The sequence below is a fragment of the Dama dama genome, chromosome 33 (assembly GCF_033118175.1).
Source record: "Dama dama isolate Ldn47 chromosome 33, ASM3311817v1, whole genome shotgun sequence".
NCBI lineage: Eukaryota > Metazoa > Chordata > Mammalia > Artiodactyla > Cervidae > Dama > Dama dama.
The window spans coordinates 32,588,632-32,606,226 of NC_083713.1; the positions used below are offsets into that span (position 1 = coordinate 32,588,632).

General features: G+C 40.5%; 1 protein-coding gene across 1 annotated transcript in view; it reads left to right on the forward strand.

Moving 5' to 3' along the window:
- Window positions 1-1,259: 1,259 nt before the first annotated feature.
- Window positions 1,260-17,595, forward strand: part of SCN7A (sodium voltage-gated channel alpha subunit 7) — a 76,542-nt gene continuing 60,206 nt past the window's right edge. Inside the window, exon 1 of the mRNA XM_061135162.1 lies at window positions 1,260-1,522. Within this exon, the coding sequence (XP_060991145.1) occupies window positions 1,513-1,522 (10 nt within the window). The 5' untranslated portion in view covers window positions 1,260-1,512. The remainder of the gene's footprint in view (window positions 1,523-17,595) is intronic.

Here is a 17,595-nt window from a genome sequence, read left to right on the forward strand (position 1 = left end):
GTGGACTGCAGCCCATCAGGTTCCTCCATCCCTGGGATTCTCCAGGCAAAATTACTGGAGTGGGGTGCCATCGCCTTCTCCAAATAACTGTACTACTTTTAAATTAATCCAAGGTAAAAATGTGGGTATAGATAAAATTGACTTCATATTGACAATAGTTGAGGCTGCGTACATAAGAGTTTATTATGCTTTCTATTTTTGTATATATTTGGAAACTTTCCATAGCAAGTGTATCGTTTAAACAAGCAAACAAAATAGAAGTAATAGGACCTTTTCTATGAATCATGGATGAAGCATGCTATTTCTGACATGGCTTGGACAGAACTTAGCTTAGTTCTCCTTTATTTTTCTGTCTGATGCCTTGGGACATAAAATTTGAGCCTCTTATAAATGCACATAATTTCTTTTACCTTTTCCTTACTTTTATTATCTATGTTGTAGGACTCTTTTTTGTTGTTGTTGTTAAGGAAACTTCACTACTGAACAAGACTGGGTTATAAAATGAATGTTCTGTGATGTAGTAAAATTTTCCAAACTCCCTCTGGGAAAGCGGGTCCATCACCTTTCGCCACCCTGAAGTACGCTGTTGCGCGCTAGTTTTTCAACATGTGGATAACTGTTCCTCTGTCCTTGTGTCTCAAGTCACCAGAATGGGAAGGAAATCTCATCTCCAGGGAGAAGGTTGTAGGGACTCCAACCCATTCTTTCCTAAACATCCGCACACCGTCCTCCCTCCCTCCCCCGACACAGGAGCCGAGCACACCTCTACACCAACGTCCAGATTTGAATGCTGCAGGCTGACATCTGGCCCTGGCAGGCTCTACGGGGACAGCTAGGCAAGGAGACAAAGCAAGCGACTAGAGGTTGAGACCTGAGTTCGCTGCCTTTCCCTCCTCGCCGCTCCTGTCCCTCCGATTCGCGTCTCCTGGCCCGCCCCCAGCCGCATCCCGGCTGGTCCTGGGTGCTCCGTTCCTTCTGGCCCTAGCAGCCCTCTGCCCGCTCCCCCTCCTCGCCCGCCTGCTCCTCTCGCCCCCTCCCTTCCCGAGCAGCTGGTGGAAGAGACGCCACAGCTGCAGCCGCCGCGGCCCGTCTGGGTCGTCCTCACCCCGCCCGCGCCGGGTCCGGAGGCTGAGGGCGCGCCCCGGCCGGGGGCTGAGGGAGTCGGCGAGCGTGGCGTGGCTGGGAGAGGGGCGGGAGGACTGCGAAGGGCTCAAAAGCGGCCTCCCCGCGGCGGGCAGGACTCCACTGCGCCTCTGGGCAGGAGAGGTCTTTGGGGGACCGACTGGACGGCCGCCCCAGAGACACTTTGCAGCCGGCACTTCGGTGGGGTCCGTTGACTGCGGAGCTGTCGTGGCCTGGGTGGCATCAGCTGGTGCGGGCAGGTGCTACCTCCTGAGCAGCCGGGAACTCAGGAAACCAGAGATCCGGAGGAAAGAGAACCCAGGAGGAGAAAGGGGGTCCAGGGAGCCCAGCTTCTCGGGGTTCCCGTAGGTGCTGGTGGGAGCCTGTCAGATGGCTGCAAGTAAGTACCTTTTTCTTGCTGAGTGCCCAGTCCCAGGTTGGTGAGAGCTGCCGTCTGCGGCCAGCCTTTCCGGCCCACCCTGCCTGCCCCACCCCATAAACTCCCTTAGGGTCCCCGGTAGGAAATGCTGGGCTCAGATTAAGAGAACTGCTTCACTAGCAGCCACGGTCTGTGAATGTTTTCTCTGCACTGTATGTTATGTGTGGTCAGTCTTCTCATCTCGCCAGGTAAGTTTCTGAAAGCAAGATGCTCTGGTAGTGTAAAATTTCTAAACTCCTTGTATGCCAATGACTTTTTGGTTCCATGGTACAATAATAGAACAGAAGGAATAAAAGCTTCTGCAGGATAAAGTATACTTCTTCTGACGAATCTTGTCTCTCTTACTCCAAGTAACTTAGTGATTTCAAGATAGTTGCTTTTTGTGTAAGAATCAATAGTATAAAATTAGCAGCACAAATGTGATAGGAAATGGCGTGCCCAGTTTTAATGGCTAGGCATTTTGGTACTGTTTGGATCAACAGGTTTTTTTTTTTTTTTCCATTTTTCCATTGTTTGGCTCTGTAATATGCATACCTTCTGAAGATTTTCTTTTGAAAGTGATGATGATGTGTTCATGGTGACTCTGGTTATATGTTGCTTCCAACACTTAGGATATCAGTCTAAGAAGGACAAATGATGAATTCACGTGGAATAACACACTAATGGGTTCCTTTCATTAGTGGAAATCATGGAGTCAAGTTTGGATGCTAGCCAGAAAAATCTCTTGAAATGGGAAGGAGTTTGAGTGGTGCTTTTTGTGAATATTTTTCTTCCTAGCTATCATGTAGTCTATAGCAAATATAAGGAAGCCAGGCCCTGCTATGACCAGCCCTAATTCAAGTTTCTGTAACCCAATCTCTAGTTTACAATAAAGAAGATAAGACCCATGAGTAATAATTTGATGAGCTTATTTGGGTTAATCACTGATGAGCTAATCACTGAAGAAAACTTTGAATTTAATACGACAAATTACTTTGAATTTAATGTGGTAAAACTTTATGTTTGTTTCTGTAAAATTGAAGTTATTTAACTTTTGACTAAACTTTATGTTTCTTATTTGTAAATGACATAAAAAAAATTACAGATCCTGATAAGGACCAAATGAGAGAGATTACATGGAGGTTTATGTAAAGGTAGTACCGTGTGTAACTACTGCTTATATAAGGAATTGTTCCTCATTTTCATCCACCTCACTCTCTAGCTCTCAATTAAACTCCAGTTCAATATAAGTTTTGACAGGGCTCACTAGAATGCACTAGAGGAAGCAAAATTCAAATTCAAGTCATGAGCTACTGCCACCAATACAATTTAAAGTATATTCAACCTGTGAGCCTCCATCCTTACAAAATTCTGTGCCTTGGATAACAATTCATATTTAAACACTTCTGAATATCCTCAAAATATGCTTTACTATCTTCCTCTTTTTAGTTTTAAATTTTGTTTTGGGTATATGTTCTTACTTCCTTGGAATGAAACCATCAAATATTTGGATATTGCTGAATTTGTTTGGTCCACTAATTAACACAGGAGAAGTCAAAGTTTAGGCATAAATACACTATTCCTTATTGCTAGGATTTAGTAAAATTCTTCACTGAAGGAAGAGGTACTGTGAGCTCCTTTTTACCACCAATGTATTCGAAACAGGCGAAAAACCTGAAATAGGAGGTAGGCCCAGGAAAAGGACCAACAGATTTCAAATGACTGGTTACAGTGTTGCTGTGTCAGTTACCACTGGAGAGGGGGCCCTGGAGCTAAGCACCCAGAAACTGGGTCCTCTGTTTCCTGTGGGAGAGGCTCTGGGAGGATAGTTGACACATTCCCACTAACTTTGTGCAGCGAGGATGAATACAGGTCTAAAGCACACTGGAAATGGGAACAACCATAATTTACTCAATGTCTCACTTAGGAAAGAAGTATCCTAATATGCCCCAGCCCTAGATCTCATTACGACAGGATCTGTAACACCACTGACATATTCAACCCTCAACCTACCACCGTAGACTCTCTCTTGAAAACTTATGGTGGAGGCATCAGCCTGAAAGAGACATTCTAGATTCCTGGGAGTCTGGTTCCATGATTTCCACTGACTCCTGTCACAATTGGTCCACTGTGAGAGGTCATCTACAAACTCTTTCTTCCCTGACAAGCAACCATCATATGACACTAACTTTATGGACAAACCTCATTTTCCCCTGAGTTGGTCCGCTTTTCTTCTATTAACATGGGCTAACCAAGGCCATGCAAACAAGGTCTTACCTCTGAAACATGAAAAAGGGAACCTTTAATGTTGAAGAGAAAATTTTCGAGGTTATACTCTATGCTGATGTGGGGAAATCTCATTTGTCTAGATAACATATCTCTGTTGTATACACAGCATTTCTGATTGGATTGACTCAGTTTGTTGCTGACTGAGGACAGCCAGCTCTGTGGACAGTTTTGATTGTGGTGACAGCCAGGTGCTGGACTGTATCAGCATCAAACAGAAGCTTAATGAAAATGTTGAAGCCCCACTCAGGGAAATTTCTGATTTTAAAGATCAAAGATTATTCCGTCCAGGACACTTGGTTTTAAACTAGGACATAAGAGGATACTGACTGGGGGGGCTGTACTCCCTGGTTGAATATATGGTACTGAGTGGAATATTCCTTCTTTCCTGCTTTAAATGACACAGTGGGGCTCCCCATTCACCAACCTCTCATTCTTTGGGTTTTTGCAGAGACTGCATGGTCTAAGCAACTGATTTGGCCTTGACTCTAGTCCATAGCTGGTCTCACCCTGGTATGTTTTATGGCTCCTCTCTAGTTGCTTTCCAATTTGAGGAGTTGGTGTCTGTGTATTTGCTTCCACTTTTGAAAAGCTAGAGTAGTTTCAGGGTGGTATAAGTAGATCCCAGAAAAGCAGACCGACTGTTTCAGAGTGACCTGGAGCAGAGGTAAATAGCCAATTCTAAGAGGCAGCCTGGGTTCCAGTGACTATGGGAGTTCTGGAATGTTTTTAATTTTTTTTAATGTTTTTTGAATGTTTAAATGTCTTAAAATGTTTTTAAATTTTTCCACAGATTCAGTGGAGCCTGAAACCATAGGCCAGAGGGTCTCAGGATTGCTAATGAGTCTAGAAGTTACATACATAGCAAGCTCTCCTTTGTATTATTCTCACAGGAGCAAGAATACTTTCCTTTCTCTTGAGCTCTTAGCTCTTAGGTGGCCTCTGGCCAGATTCTTCTGATCAAGGGTCTGATTGACTAGGGTCACAAGAATAACTAGTTCTAGAAAGATTCTGGCTTTTCCCCAACTTGCTTGTTTTGGTGGCCTGGACAGGCACAGCTATAAATTATTATCATATCCATAGAAACAAGGAAACAAGGGACCCTGCTAGTGAACCATGAGGTTGCCATAGAGAAGCTCAAGTGGGCATGCTTAAAACCCAGGCAACTTTCCTTCATGTTCCTGGAACTCTTCTCTGCCTCCACTGCCGGCTCTAACTCTCACCCTGGTGAGAGTTCATCTCCCACAGACACTTACTCTCCTGCATCCTATCACAGCATTCAAACATGCATTGACCTTTCCATTGACCTTTCCTTGGGCTTGTTCTTCTAAGTGGATGTGTGTGAAAAGAGACTGAGTGCTAAGACTCTCTCATAAGACTCTTGCCCAGATTTCTTCTCCTCAGTATAAATCATAACACTGTGAATGTGTGGTATCAGAATTCCTGAACTGCTTCTCTCTGGAAAGATGACTCTTCTAAAGACCTGATCTCCTGGTTATATTAGTGAACCATCACTAGAATTCGAGTCTGTTAGATTCGAGGAGAGTTTAGGTGTCTCAGACAGTAAAGAATCCACCTGCAATGCAGGAGACCTGGGTTTGATCCCTAGGTTGGGAAGATTCCCCTGGAGAAGGGAATGACTAACCACTTCAGTATTCCTGCCAGGTGGCTGGCAGCCCATGGAGTTGCAAAGAGTTGGACACAACTGAGCAACTAACCCTTTCACCTTTCACTTCATTTCCCAAAGTAGAACTTTTAATTTGCGAGAAAGATGGAACATATTCCTTTATATTTTTGCTGGTACTTATTTATTTCCAAGACTTCTTTCCTAAGTTTTAAATCCAGAAAAGTACCCAGAATGAAACAATTCTTAAGAAATAAAATCAAAGCAAAATGGCAATGCATACTTATATTTTTGAGAAAATTACTTATTTACTACTTTCTTCTGCAGAATAACATATTCTAGGAATGTGCTGGCTGAAATTGTCACAGTGAGGGAGTTGAGTCCAGAATTGAGTGGATGTATTGAAGCCAAATCAGGATGACCACAGCTACAGGCAGAATCTAGGTCCAAGTGTAGGAGTCAGATAATCAAAGCTAAACAGGAAGTAAGCAACTGAAGTGAAAAATATGATCCCAAAGCAGAAAAAGAAATAGGCTGAAGTCCTGGGGAACAGACAGCTATAAAATTCCAGGTGGATTGGCATTATTCTGGTCAATCTCCTTTATCCCCAAGCCTCAGTGTGTAAACTTTACATTTCTGGATTTTAATAATGCATGTACATGATAAATTATGTTCAAGTAGTACTTTTCAGGTGGCACAGTGGTAAAGAATCCGCCTGCTAATGCAGGAGACGCCAGAGACACGGGTTCAATCCCTGGGTCAGGAAGATCCCCTGGAGTAGGAAATGGCAACCCACTCCAGTATTCTTGGCTGGAGAATCCCATGGACAGAGGAGCCTGGTGGGTTATAGTCCGTGGGGTCACAAGGAGTCAGACATGACTGAGTGAGCAAACACGCATGAGTATAGAAATACTAACAAGAAAGCAACAGAGCTCTTTGACACCTTTTCAGTCCTCCATAGACATAGCTGTTTCTTCCTTTTAGAGGGAAAACATCATGCATGTGCAAGCATATATGCCACTGTGTATCTAAAACACTTTATTCAAAGATGTTCTTTGAATGCAATGCAAGCTGTTCTCAACACTATGTTTTTCACTAAATAATTTATTTGGTGAATCTTTCCATATGAACTTAAACTTCAGCAACATATTCATAGGGCAGTTTAACTGCTGGGTGAAAGAGTTCATTCAGCATTATTTTAGGGAGTATTGTCAAGCAATCTTTCAGAAAAAAATGCACTTGTTTACACTCTCAACTGAACCGTGAGAGGGCCCATTACTTCTGTATCCTAGCCTGCCAAAAATGGCATCCATTGGGAAGAATCTCCAATATGTCTCTAGAGTTTTACTGCTAAAATTATTGATTGTTTTAATCTTACCATATCTTTCAAAATACCATGACTCATCTTTCCTGATGCTTCTTAAAAGACAATTAAAATATTTTTGTATCCTTCATGAGAAAAAAGCAATGCATCTAATATCATTTGAGTTCTAAACCCTGGGGAAGAAAAAACAATTGAGAACTCTTGGTGAAAGGGCTTTGCATCAGAGAATTTAGCTGTGAGTCATTACAGAAACTGGGAAAGATGAAATATAAGCCATAATACATCTATGAAGTGCAATCAAAAGCCTCCAATGAATAGAAATATGATCTAAATTCTTCACTAAAGCAGGTGTGGTTCCTATATTCTCAACAATACAGAGATTCCAGTTAATCATTACATTAACTCTGTCTCCCTCACTTACGCATGCAGTACATTCTAGTCTCCAAATGTTTACAGCCTTGTTACTATTATCATTACATTTTTTGCAATTATCTGACTGTAATTGGTGCAAGAGGCTTGCTGCATTGTCCTTGTCTAATAGCATAATTGTCTCAAAATAGCTTGGAAAGCATGTGAGAAGTCATTTTACCCTTTATTTCCTATTTCCTGTCAGAGTGAAATTGACATTTGCTGTTATCCCTTCTCTATGGATCTATGGTGCTAATTTTTGCTTCATTTTTTTTTTGGTTTGAATTATCTTGCTGTACAGGTCTACACCTTTGTAAGTCACACTAAATCTTTTGGTAAATGTATTAAGAGAATTAATAAATATATATATATATATTATCCCGTACAGAGTAAAACATTTCATAATTCCCTTTGACAAAGCTTTTCTAGCATCTGTTTCTCATGCTTAGGATCAACTCTGTCTTCCCAGAAAGCATATGGGTTGATTACTTAGATGCAGTAGTTTTAATTCCTTCAGGTGGGAAAAATGAAAGTGAAGAGGCTGTGAGTGCTCTGGACAGTCACCTCTTACATGTGCAGTATCTGTCTTCACAGCTTGACTGCATTACTGGTAGGGTATGCTCTGGGAATTGAACTGAGGGACAGGGAAGCAATGAGTAATAGGATACGGAGGGAGAGAAAAAAACACTGACTTCTGGTAGCCCCTTTCTTTCCTGGCCTTCGTGATCTCTAAGATGGTGCAGCTGCAGTTGCTGGTTGAGAATGCTGCTTATCCACACAGCCTTCTTCCTGGGAGCTTAGCTACAGAGGGGCTGAGCATGAGACGACTGGTTGAGTGACTGTGTCATTCATCATCTAACTCAGATGCTTTCTTTTGAAACGGACAGGGAATGGCATAAATGATTAGTTCTCAGCAACAAAAATACACTCAAATTGTCCCAAGAACCCTGTGATTCCTGGTCATGCGACTGACCTATGAAACTGAGTGGGTCAGAAACAAAAGGAAAGGGTGGAAGGGAAAAGTTAGATTTATTATCTTGGGAGGAACTGGGAGCAACAGATAAGGTGGATGTTCTGGTTGCATGTTTTATTTCAAACTTTAGACCTGTTTTGCACTAGGACATATGGCAGAATGGCAACATCTGGTAAGGTCAAGACACCCACAGAATCAGGAAAATTCTAGAGCTGAGGGAGATAAGGGGTCCAGAGAGGTGAAAAGCATTTGATCCTTTGGAGAAGTGATATTCTAAAGCAAGTATTTGCCTCAGAAATTCTGGTATAAGCCTCGTCTGTCTCACATACTTGGGATATCAGAGAACATAAAACAACATGTAATGATGTCTTTGCTTGCTTTATGAGGGTGGTTAGATGAAGCATGGCTATCAGCCAAGGAATCTTTCTCTCTAGCAGGCTGCATTAGGTTCATCCCAAGGGGCCCTAGCCCAAGATACTCTGAAATTGTCTGTCTGGGTTGGGCTGCTGACTCCTACATTTTCAATATTAGCACTAATATCCAGTCAAGAGCTGATATAATTCAAATCAGGTGCATGAGAAGGTATTCTTTCCCTACAACTCTCAGTATCGGGATGTTGATCCAAGGCCACCATCCTCTCCTCTTCCCCATCGTCTCAAAGGCCTCAGGATTCATAAACTGCAGGTTTGACACGCTCACATCTAGTCAACCACCCAGGACCATATTATTGAAGGTTTTGTGCCCATCTCAAGCTAACCTAGAGCCAGAGGTTAGCTCGAGGTTTATGGTTGGCCCTAGATGACAACTGGTCCAGAGCTCTTCCATCTGATTTGCAGATTTAGGGCACCGTTTGTAGATCTATGAGCTTAGTTCCGCTGGTCAGAAGCTGAGAAAAAATAAAGGGCTAAGAAAATCCACAGTTTCACTGCAGATTGAGAGGATGCTTAAGGAGGTCAACTGGTTGTGTATGGTCCCAGGAGCACCAAGGTATAGTTCCAGTTCTGTATTTTTAAAACAAATATTGAGATCATATCTTATACCTCAGGGGAGCTGGTTGCATCAAGGACTTTAGGACTGAAGACAACATATAGAATCTAGTTGCATGACAAAGCCCTTTTGAATTCCTTTGGGAAGTGGCAAAGAGTAATTTTTTTTTTATATTGTTAACCCCTAATATGGCTACTGGCCAGGAATTTTTGGTTAATGATCTAACAGATCTTTGGGTTCATGAGAAGTACAATTCTAGGAAGATTCCAGTTCCATTACAATGTGCTCATTTTTTCAGTGTAACAAGGGGTAATTCAGAAATCCCAGAGGCCACTTTCACAAAGCAGTGGAAATTTTGAGAATACCTAGAAAAATTGGGAACATTGAGTGCTTTAGAATATTGAGTTAGACCACTTTCCTAAACTCACTGGTAGGAAACCAAAGCAGTTGTTTTCTTAGAAGATTCAAGTAAGACTATTTAGGGTAGAATTAGTTTAACTTTTTATGTTCCTGGCAATCAGGCTTTCTGTTGCCTTTATCACTGTCAGAATAGTATTTTTTGTTGAGCTTGGAGACCCTCATTGGGATCCTATACCCAGTGATCTGCATCCCTTCTTGGTATTTCAGCTGCCACTAAGCTTCCTGTTCATTGTTCTCAGGCAATTTGCAATCAGATGCAGATAGACTGTTAACTGATACTGGCTGTGATTTCCTATTGTGTGTATTGACGGTGTCATTCTGAAGTTTAAGGTCCTTGACTGTGCTCCTTTCTTCAAGAAGAGAGATGTTAATTCTCATTGTTGGAAAATTTGACGAACTCTCTATAGAATCCAGACCTACTAGTGTTGGAGATGATTTTAATTTGCATCTCTTTTGCTTTGAAATAATAATTTTCAGAGATAACCAAGATAACTTGATTCTTATTTGTTTACAAGTCTGTCTCCCATTGTCCTTAAATTCAGTAACTATAATTTATTTATAGCACTGATACCTAGCTTAATGCTTGGCACTTAATAAATATGTGTTCCACAAATGACTGATAAATGAATGTCAAAAGGAAACACCATGCTTAAACTTATTGCCCTATATGACATGTCAAACTGCAATAACAATCTTTAAAGGAAAATTAGAGCTCACTTTTTAAAAACATAGCTGAAACCAAAAAGCTAAAATATAGAATTATAAACATATATGATTGTAGATATATTTTTGAGAGACTTGAGAGATAAGTTTTTGAGAGTGTTTGCAGCCACTTTCTGCAATATGTGCTGTGCTTAGTCGCTCAGTCATGTCCAACTCTTTGCAACCGCATGGACTGTAGCCAGGCTCCTCTGTCTGTAAAGATTCTCCAGGCAAGAATACTGGGGTGGGTTGCCATATCTTCCCAACCCAGGTATCGAACCCAGGTCTCCCGCAATGCAGGCAGATTCTTCACCGTCATACCAGGGAAATCTTCTGTAAGATAACATATTCCAATAAGGTGTTAACAAGGGGTCTGAGATGGGTTAGGACAAAGAAACTAAAGGAGGATAGAGTTGAGCAATCAGGAAATCTGAAGCCACCAAAAAGCCCAGAACTGGGACCTGAAGTAGGTCAATCCTAAGTTAGGCACACATGTTGTTGTTCAGTCTCCCAGTCATGTCCAACTCTTTGCGACCCCATAGACTGCAGCACGCCAGGCCTCCCTATTCCTCACCATCCTCCAAATTTGCCCAAGTTCATGTCCATTACATCCAGCCATCTCATCCTCTGGTGTGCTCTTCTCCTTCTGCCCTCAATCTTTCCCAGCCTCAGGGATTTTTCCAGTGAGTCAGCTGTTCACATCAGATGACCAAAATACTGTAGCTTCAACTTCAGCATCAGTCTTTCCAACAGTATTCAGAGTTGATTTCCCTTGAGCTTGACTGATTTGATCTCTTTGTTTTCCAAGGGACCTTCAAGAGTCTTCTCCAGCACCACAGTTTGAAGGCATCAACTCTTTAGCACTCTGCCTTCTTTATGGTCCAGCTCTTACAAGCATACATGACCACTGGGAAAACCATAACCTTGACTGTATGGACATTTGTTGGCAGAGTAATGTCTATGCCCTTCAACACACTGTCTAGGTTTGTCATTGCTTTCCTGCCAAGAAGCAGTTGTCCTCTGATTTCATGGCTCCAATCACCATCCACAGTGATTTTAGAGCCCAAGAAGAGGAAATCTGTCAGTACTTCCACCTTTTCCTCTTCTCTTTGCATGAAGTAATGGGGCCACATGCCAAGATCTTAGTTTTTTAATATTTAGTTTTAAGGCAGCTCTTTCACTGTCCTTCTTCACCCTTATCAAGAGACTCTTTAGTTCCTCTTTACTTTCTGCCATTAGAGTGGTATCACCCACATATCTGAGGCTGTTGAGGTTTCTCCCACCTATCTTGATTCCAGCTTGTAACTCATCCAGCCATCATTTCTCATGATGTGCTCAGCATATAGGTTAAACAAACAGCATGACAGCAGACAGCCCTGTCGTACTTCTTTCTCAATCTTAAACCAGTCAGTTGTACCATACAGGATTCTAACTGCTGATTCTTAACCTGCATACAGGTTTCTCAGGAGACAGGTAAGATGGTCTGGTATTCCCAACTCTTTAAGAGCTTTCCACAGTTTCTTATGATCCACACTGTCAAAGCCTTTAATGTAGTCATTGAAACAGAGACAGATGGTTTTCTGAAGTTCCCTTGCTTTCTCTATGATCCAGCGAATGTTGGCAATTTGATCTCTGGTTCCTCTGCCTTTTCTAAACCCAGCTTGGATGTCTGGAAGTTCTTCATTTGCAAATGCTGAAGCGTAGCATGCAAGATTTTAAGCATGACATTACCAGCATGGGAGATGAGTGCAGTTGTTGGATAATTAGCACATTCTTTGATACTATCCTTCTTGGGAACTGGGATGAGGGTTGACCTTTTCCAATCCTGTGACCACTGCTGGGTCTTCCAGATTTGCTGACATACTGAATGTAACACCTTGATGACATCATCCTTTAGGGTTTTGAATAGCTTTCCTGGAATTCTATCACATCCACTAGCTTTATTAATAGCAGTGCTTTCTAAGGCCCACTTGACTTCACACTCCAGAGTGTCTGGCTCTGGGTGACTGACCATACCATCTTAGTAATCTGGTTAATTAAGATCTTTTTTGTACAGATCTTCCATGTATTCTTTCCTTGTCTTCTTGATCTCTTCAGCATCTACTAGGTCTCTGCTGTTTCTGTCCTTTATTGTCCCCATCTTTGGGTGAAGTGTTCCCTTGATACTTCTAATTTTCCCAAAGAGATGTCTAGTCTTTCCCTTCTGTGGTTTTCTTCTGTTTTATGCACTGTTCATTGAAGAAGGCCTTCTTGTCTCTCCTTGCTATTTTTTGGAACTCTGCATCTAGTTGTATGTACCTTTCACTTTCTCCCTTGCTTTTCACTTCTCTTCTTTTTTCCAGCTATTTGTAAAGCCTCCTCCAACAACCACTTTGTCTTGTGCTTTTCTTTTTCTTTGGGATAGTTTTGTTCACTGCCTCCTGTGCAATATTATGGACCTCCATCTGTAGTTCTTCAGGCACACTGTTTGCTAGATCTAATCCTTTGAATCTATTCATTACCTCCACTGCATATTCATTGGGGATTTGATTTAAGTCATACCTGGCTGACCTAGTGGTTTTCCTGATTTTCTTTAGTTTAAGCCTGAATTTTGCTATGAGAAGCTGATGATCTGAGCCACAGTCAGCTCCTTGTCTTGTTTTTGCTGACTGTATACAGCTTCTCCATCTTTGGCTACAAAGAATGTAACCAATTTGATTTTGGTATTGACCATTTTTTGATGTCCATGTGTAAAGTCATGTCTTGTGTTGTTGAAAAAGGGTGTTTGCTGTGACCAGTGCATTCTCTTGGCAGAATTCAGTTAGCCTTTGCCCTGCTTCATTTAGCCATTCCCTCCTCCAGGGGATCACATTTAGTCAGAATTCTCTGCTGTGACCTGTCCATTTTGGGTGGCCCTACACAGCATGGCTCTTAGCTTCATTGAGTTATGTAAGTCCCTTCTCCATGACAAGGCAGTGATCTGTGAAGGGGTTGGCACACATAATGAGGAGAATTAACCAAAACTGGCTAAACCCTGGGCAGAACACAGCTGTAGAGAGTGTAAAGACAAGAGCCAGAAATCAAATCATTTAAGTCAGGAAAGAGTGAAACAGTCTCAGGGGCAAGAAAATGTTGGATTAAAGAAAATGTTAGCTATACCGGAGTAAAGATATTCCAACACAGGAAAAATCCAAGAATATATATTAGTTATGCAGCAAGTGGAGTGAAGGCTGAACCAGTTTTTGGCGGCTAGAGCTTATATACACATGGGAATACAGTAGCTATTTTCATCAGATGTTTGATCTGCCCTAACAGCTGCCTTTCAGTCAGTTCTCACATGTAGAAATATTTCTCTTGTCCTCGTATATAGAAATATTTCTAGCTGTGCCCCTTTAAATCATCAGGTGATAAATGTGGCATGTTTTGAATTATACTTGTTACGGTCCAAACTTGAGTTGACTTTGATACAATTCTTGCCAAAATCTTACTTTAGCAATTCAATTTTTTAGAAAAGCAGTCTAATGGACAGATTAACTATTAATCTTTCTATATTTTTCAGGCATTTGTGCTATATTAAGATCACTCACCAGAAAACATAGTGCCTGGATCATACTTCATAAATTCCCCACAGAAATGCTTTTACTGAATTATGATTTAATGATTAATAATTTATAATCTGCACTCAGCTGTCTAAAAGTTATATGCAAGCCAGTTTCATTTGATTAAGTGCTTGCATTTCTTTATCATACTATTGAAGATAGTGTCCACTATCTATTTATTCATCTAGTCAACAACCATGGTAGTTTCATTCAACATCAAAATTATGACTAAAGAAGTCTTTTGGTATAACTGACTGGGTAGGGAGAGAGAATTAACAGTGGTAGTCAGTGCTGTGGAGCAGGCTTACATGTATAGTCTGGTTTCATGTTTATGACCCTGTGAGGTGCATGAGGGGTTCCAAAGTTTACCCAGGCTATGTTATTAAAGTCTCATAGCTAGTAGGTGGCAGACTGAGGAATCAAAGATTGTTGTGCTGTGAAGGGATAACAGAAGGAAAAAGAAGATTATATTTGGACTATACACATTTAATGTATGTGTATGTTAGTCACTCAGTCATGTCTGACTCTTTTTCAACCCCATGGACTATAGTCTGCCAGGCTCCTTTGTCCTTGGGATTTCCCAGGCAAGAATTACTGGAGTGGGTAGCCTTTCCCTTCTCGATGGGATCTTCCCCACCCAGGGATCAAACTTGGGTCTCCTTCATTGGAGTCAGATTCTTTACCACCTGAGCCACCAGGGAAGCCTATACAATAAGAATACTGGCTGACAAATTAAATTTTGGGGTTTCTATAGATGGTGTCCAAAAATATTTTCACTAATGGTAGCATCTTTGCAACAAGTTTATGACATCCCTTTGTATCTACTTTTAAGGACAATAGTTTTTATACACATAAACTTAATAATGTTTCTTAGCAGTTAGAATGTATCCCTAAAAATATAAAAGAAACATTTTTACTTAATATGAAATGATATTTGTAAAATGCTCTTGATTTTGTTCATTCAATGCTGCGTAGGTTTAGTTTATCTAATATTTAGCCAAAACCTTTAGGTGATACTCTGTGAAAATTCAATTCAAAGATTCTAGGATTGTAAAGTTCTAAGACTATAAGGTCACAGTCAATGAATAACTCATCTATAGATGGAATGATTTGAATTTTATCAACATTCTGATCACATTTGAAGACCTTCCAGTTTACATGCCTGCCTTTTGATTGTGGTCATGGAATACAGCAGAAGAGAGAGTAACTGCCTCCTCCATTTTCCTTCAGTATAGATAAAGGTTATATTAAGTTTCTTGGTAGACACAATCAGCATTTATTGATATTGCAGTTACTTTTAAGTAAATCCCCTTGGCAGTTTCCTCTGCTGCAAAAATATACTTACCGCATTTGTGCAGACAGGTTGTTTTGGTTCAAATTTCAAAACCTGATGTGTATTGAACTATACTATTATTCTATTAAATTTGACCAATCATTCCCAGATATAAAATTATATCACAGTTTAAAATTTTTATTTACTTTGAACCTATTATGTGCCAATCATTGTTCTAGGCACTTCATTCACATTATTTGATTTTATCCTTAACTTAACCTGGGTAGGATCCCAATTTTATGACTGACAGTTTCTAGAATATAAGTAGTTTAACTGAGACCTCTAAGAACAGAACAGAATTAGTAACAGAATTTAGGATTTCAATGTAAGTCTAATTCCTAAGTTTGTGATTTTGTTTATACTAGCCTATAACCATGAGCCATTAAGGAACAATTCAAGGAACTCCATGTAAGGAGTACAATTTTGAAAGCTTATTAAATTTTTTAAAGGAAGATTCTACGTGTAAGTAAGAGAAAACTTCAGTTGTTTGTAGTGTGTCTTCATAAACTGTACTTATTCAAAGCATTTTGACTCCCCTCAACAAAACTTGATGTGTGAGGTATTACTATGTTATTGTTCATTCATTCATGTGTGCCTGACTCTACCACCCCATGAATGACAGCAAGCCAGGCTTCCCTGTCCTTCACTATCTCCCGGAGTTTGCTCAGACTCATGTCCTTTGAGTTAGTGATGCCATCCAACCATCTTACCCCCGTCTGTCACCCTCTTCTCCTCCTGCCCTCAATCTTTCCCAGCATCAGTCTTTTCCAGTGAGTTGGCTCTTCACAATCAGGTGGCCAAAAGTATTCAAGCTTCAGCGTCAACATCAGTCCTTCCAACGAATATTCAGAGTTGGTTTCCATTAGGATTAACTGGTTTGATCTCCTTGCTCTTCATGGGACCCTCACGAGTCTTCTTCAACACCATAGTTTTAAAGCATCAGTTCTTTGACACTCAGCCTTCTTTATGGTCCAACTCTCACATCCGTACATGACTACTGGAAAAACCATAGCTTTGACTATATGGACCTTTGTTGGCAAGGTGATGTCTCTGCCTTTTAATACGCTGTCTAGCTTTATTGTAGCTTTTCTTCCAAGAAACAAATGTCTTTTAATTTCAAGGCTACAGTCACCGTCCGCAGTGATTTTAGAGCCCAAGAAAATAAAGTCTGTCACTATTTCCATTTTTTCCCTGTCTGTTTGCCATGAAGTAATGCGAATGCCATGATCTTTGTTTTTTGAATGTTTAGCTTTAAGCCAGCTTTTTCACTCTTCTCTTTCCGTGTCTGGTTCTAACTGTTGCTTCTTGACCTGCATACAGGTTTCTCAGAAGGCAGGTAAGGTGGTCTGGTATTCCCATATCTTTAAGAATTTTCTAGTTTGTTGTAATTCACACAGTGAAAGGCTTTGGTGTAATCAATGAAGCAGAAGTAAATGTTTTTCTGGAATTCCCTTAGTTTTTCTATGATCCAGTGCATGTTAGCAGTTTGATCTCTGGTTCCTCTGCCTTTTCTAAATCTAGCTTGTACATCTGGATTTCTTGGTTCATGTGCTATTCAAGCCTAGCTTTAAGGATTTTGAGCATTGTGTTTATATGTACATATGGTGTGTATAAACAATTATTAATGGTCCTTTAATAAGTATTTTGTGCATGATTGAAGCAAGTTATTTGAAAAATAGGTAAATTTTTTGATGTGCAATTGTTATTTTTCACTAATTAACAAAGAGGGTTCCAAGTTGATATACGTTAATATTTCGATTCCATATTTCTCTCTTTTAAAATTGCTTAACGCCCCATCCTTGCAATATCCTTGGAGAGTCTTGGGCATAAGCAGACATTGCTATTATGAAAATGTCCCTCTGTGTGGTCACAAGTGACTGAACCAAGGGAAAATAAATCCATTGGATAGACTGAGTATCTTTTTATTTACATTTTGGGAAATAGAATTTATAGGTGGGAGCTTAAATTGAAAAATCAAATAAAGTTGAAGCAGGGGTGGCATTTTGTTCTATATACATTGTTAGAAGTGAGCATAGAAAGTCATTCTTTAGATGCCTAATGCAGTAGGAATTAAAAGAAAAGCCAAGAAAACTGTGATGTCATGAAAGGTATAAGGAGTTGTCCCAGTGATTATTTTCCACTTTTATATTTCAGGATTAAGAAATGGACTGTGTGTCCTCTCTTTGGATGTCTGGAGATTAGCATTTGTATAGTTAAAATATCTCTTACAAACCACTTATTTAAAGCTGGTACTAGTTTGATTCTCACAATGATTTATACTCCATTATTGTTAACCAAGTTATTGTTTTCTCACTTTCCACTAATAGCAAGTAATGGATTCAATTATTTAAAAACTCAATTTTACACAACAGAGGAAAATTCTGGATTACTGTATCTGTGTGTATGTTACATATGTATGT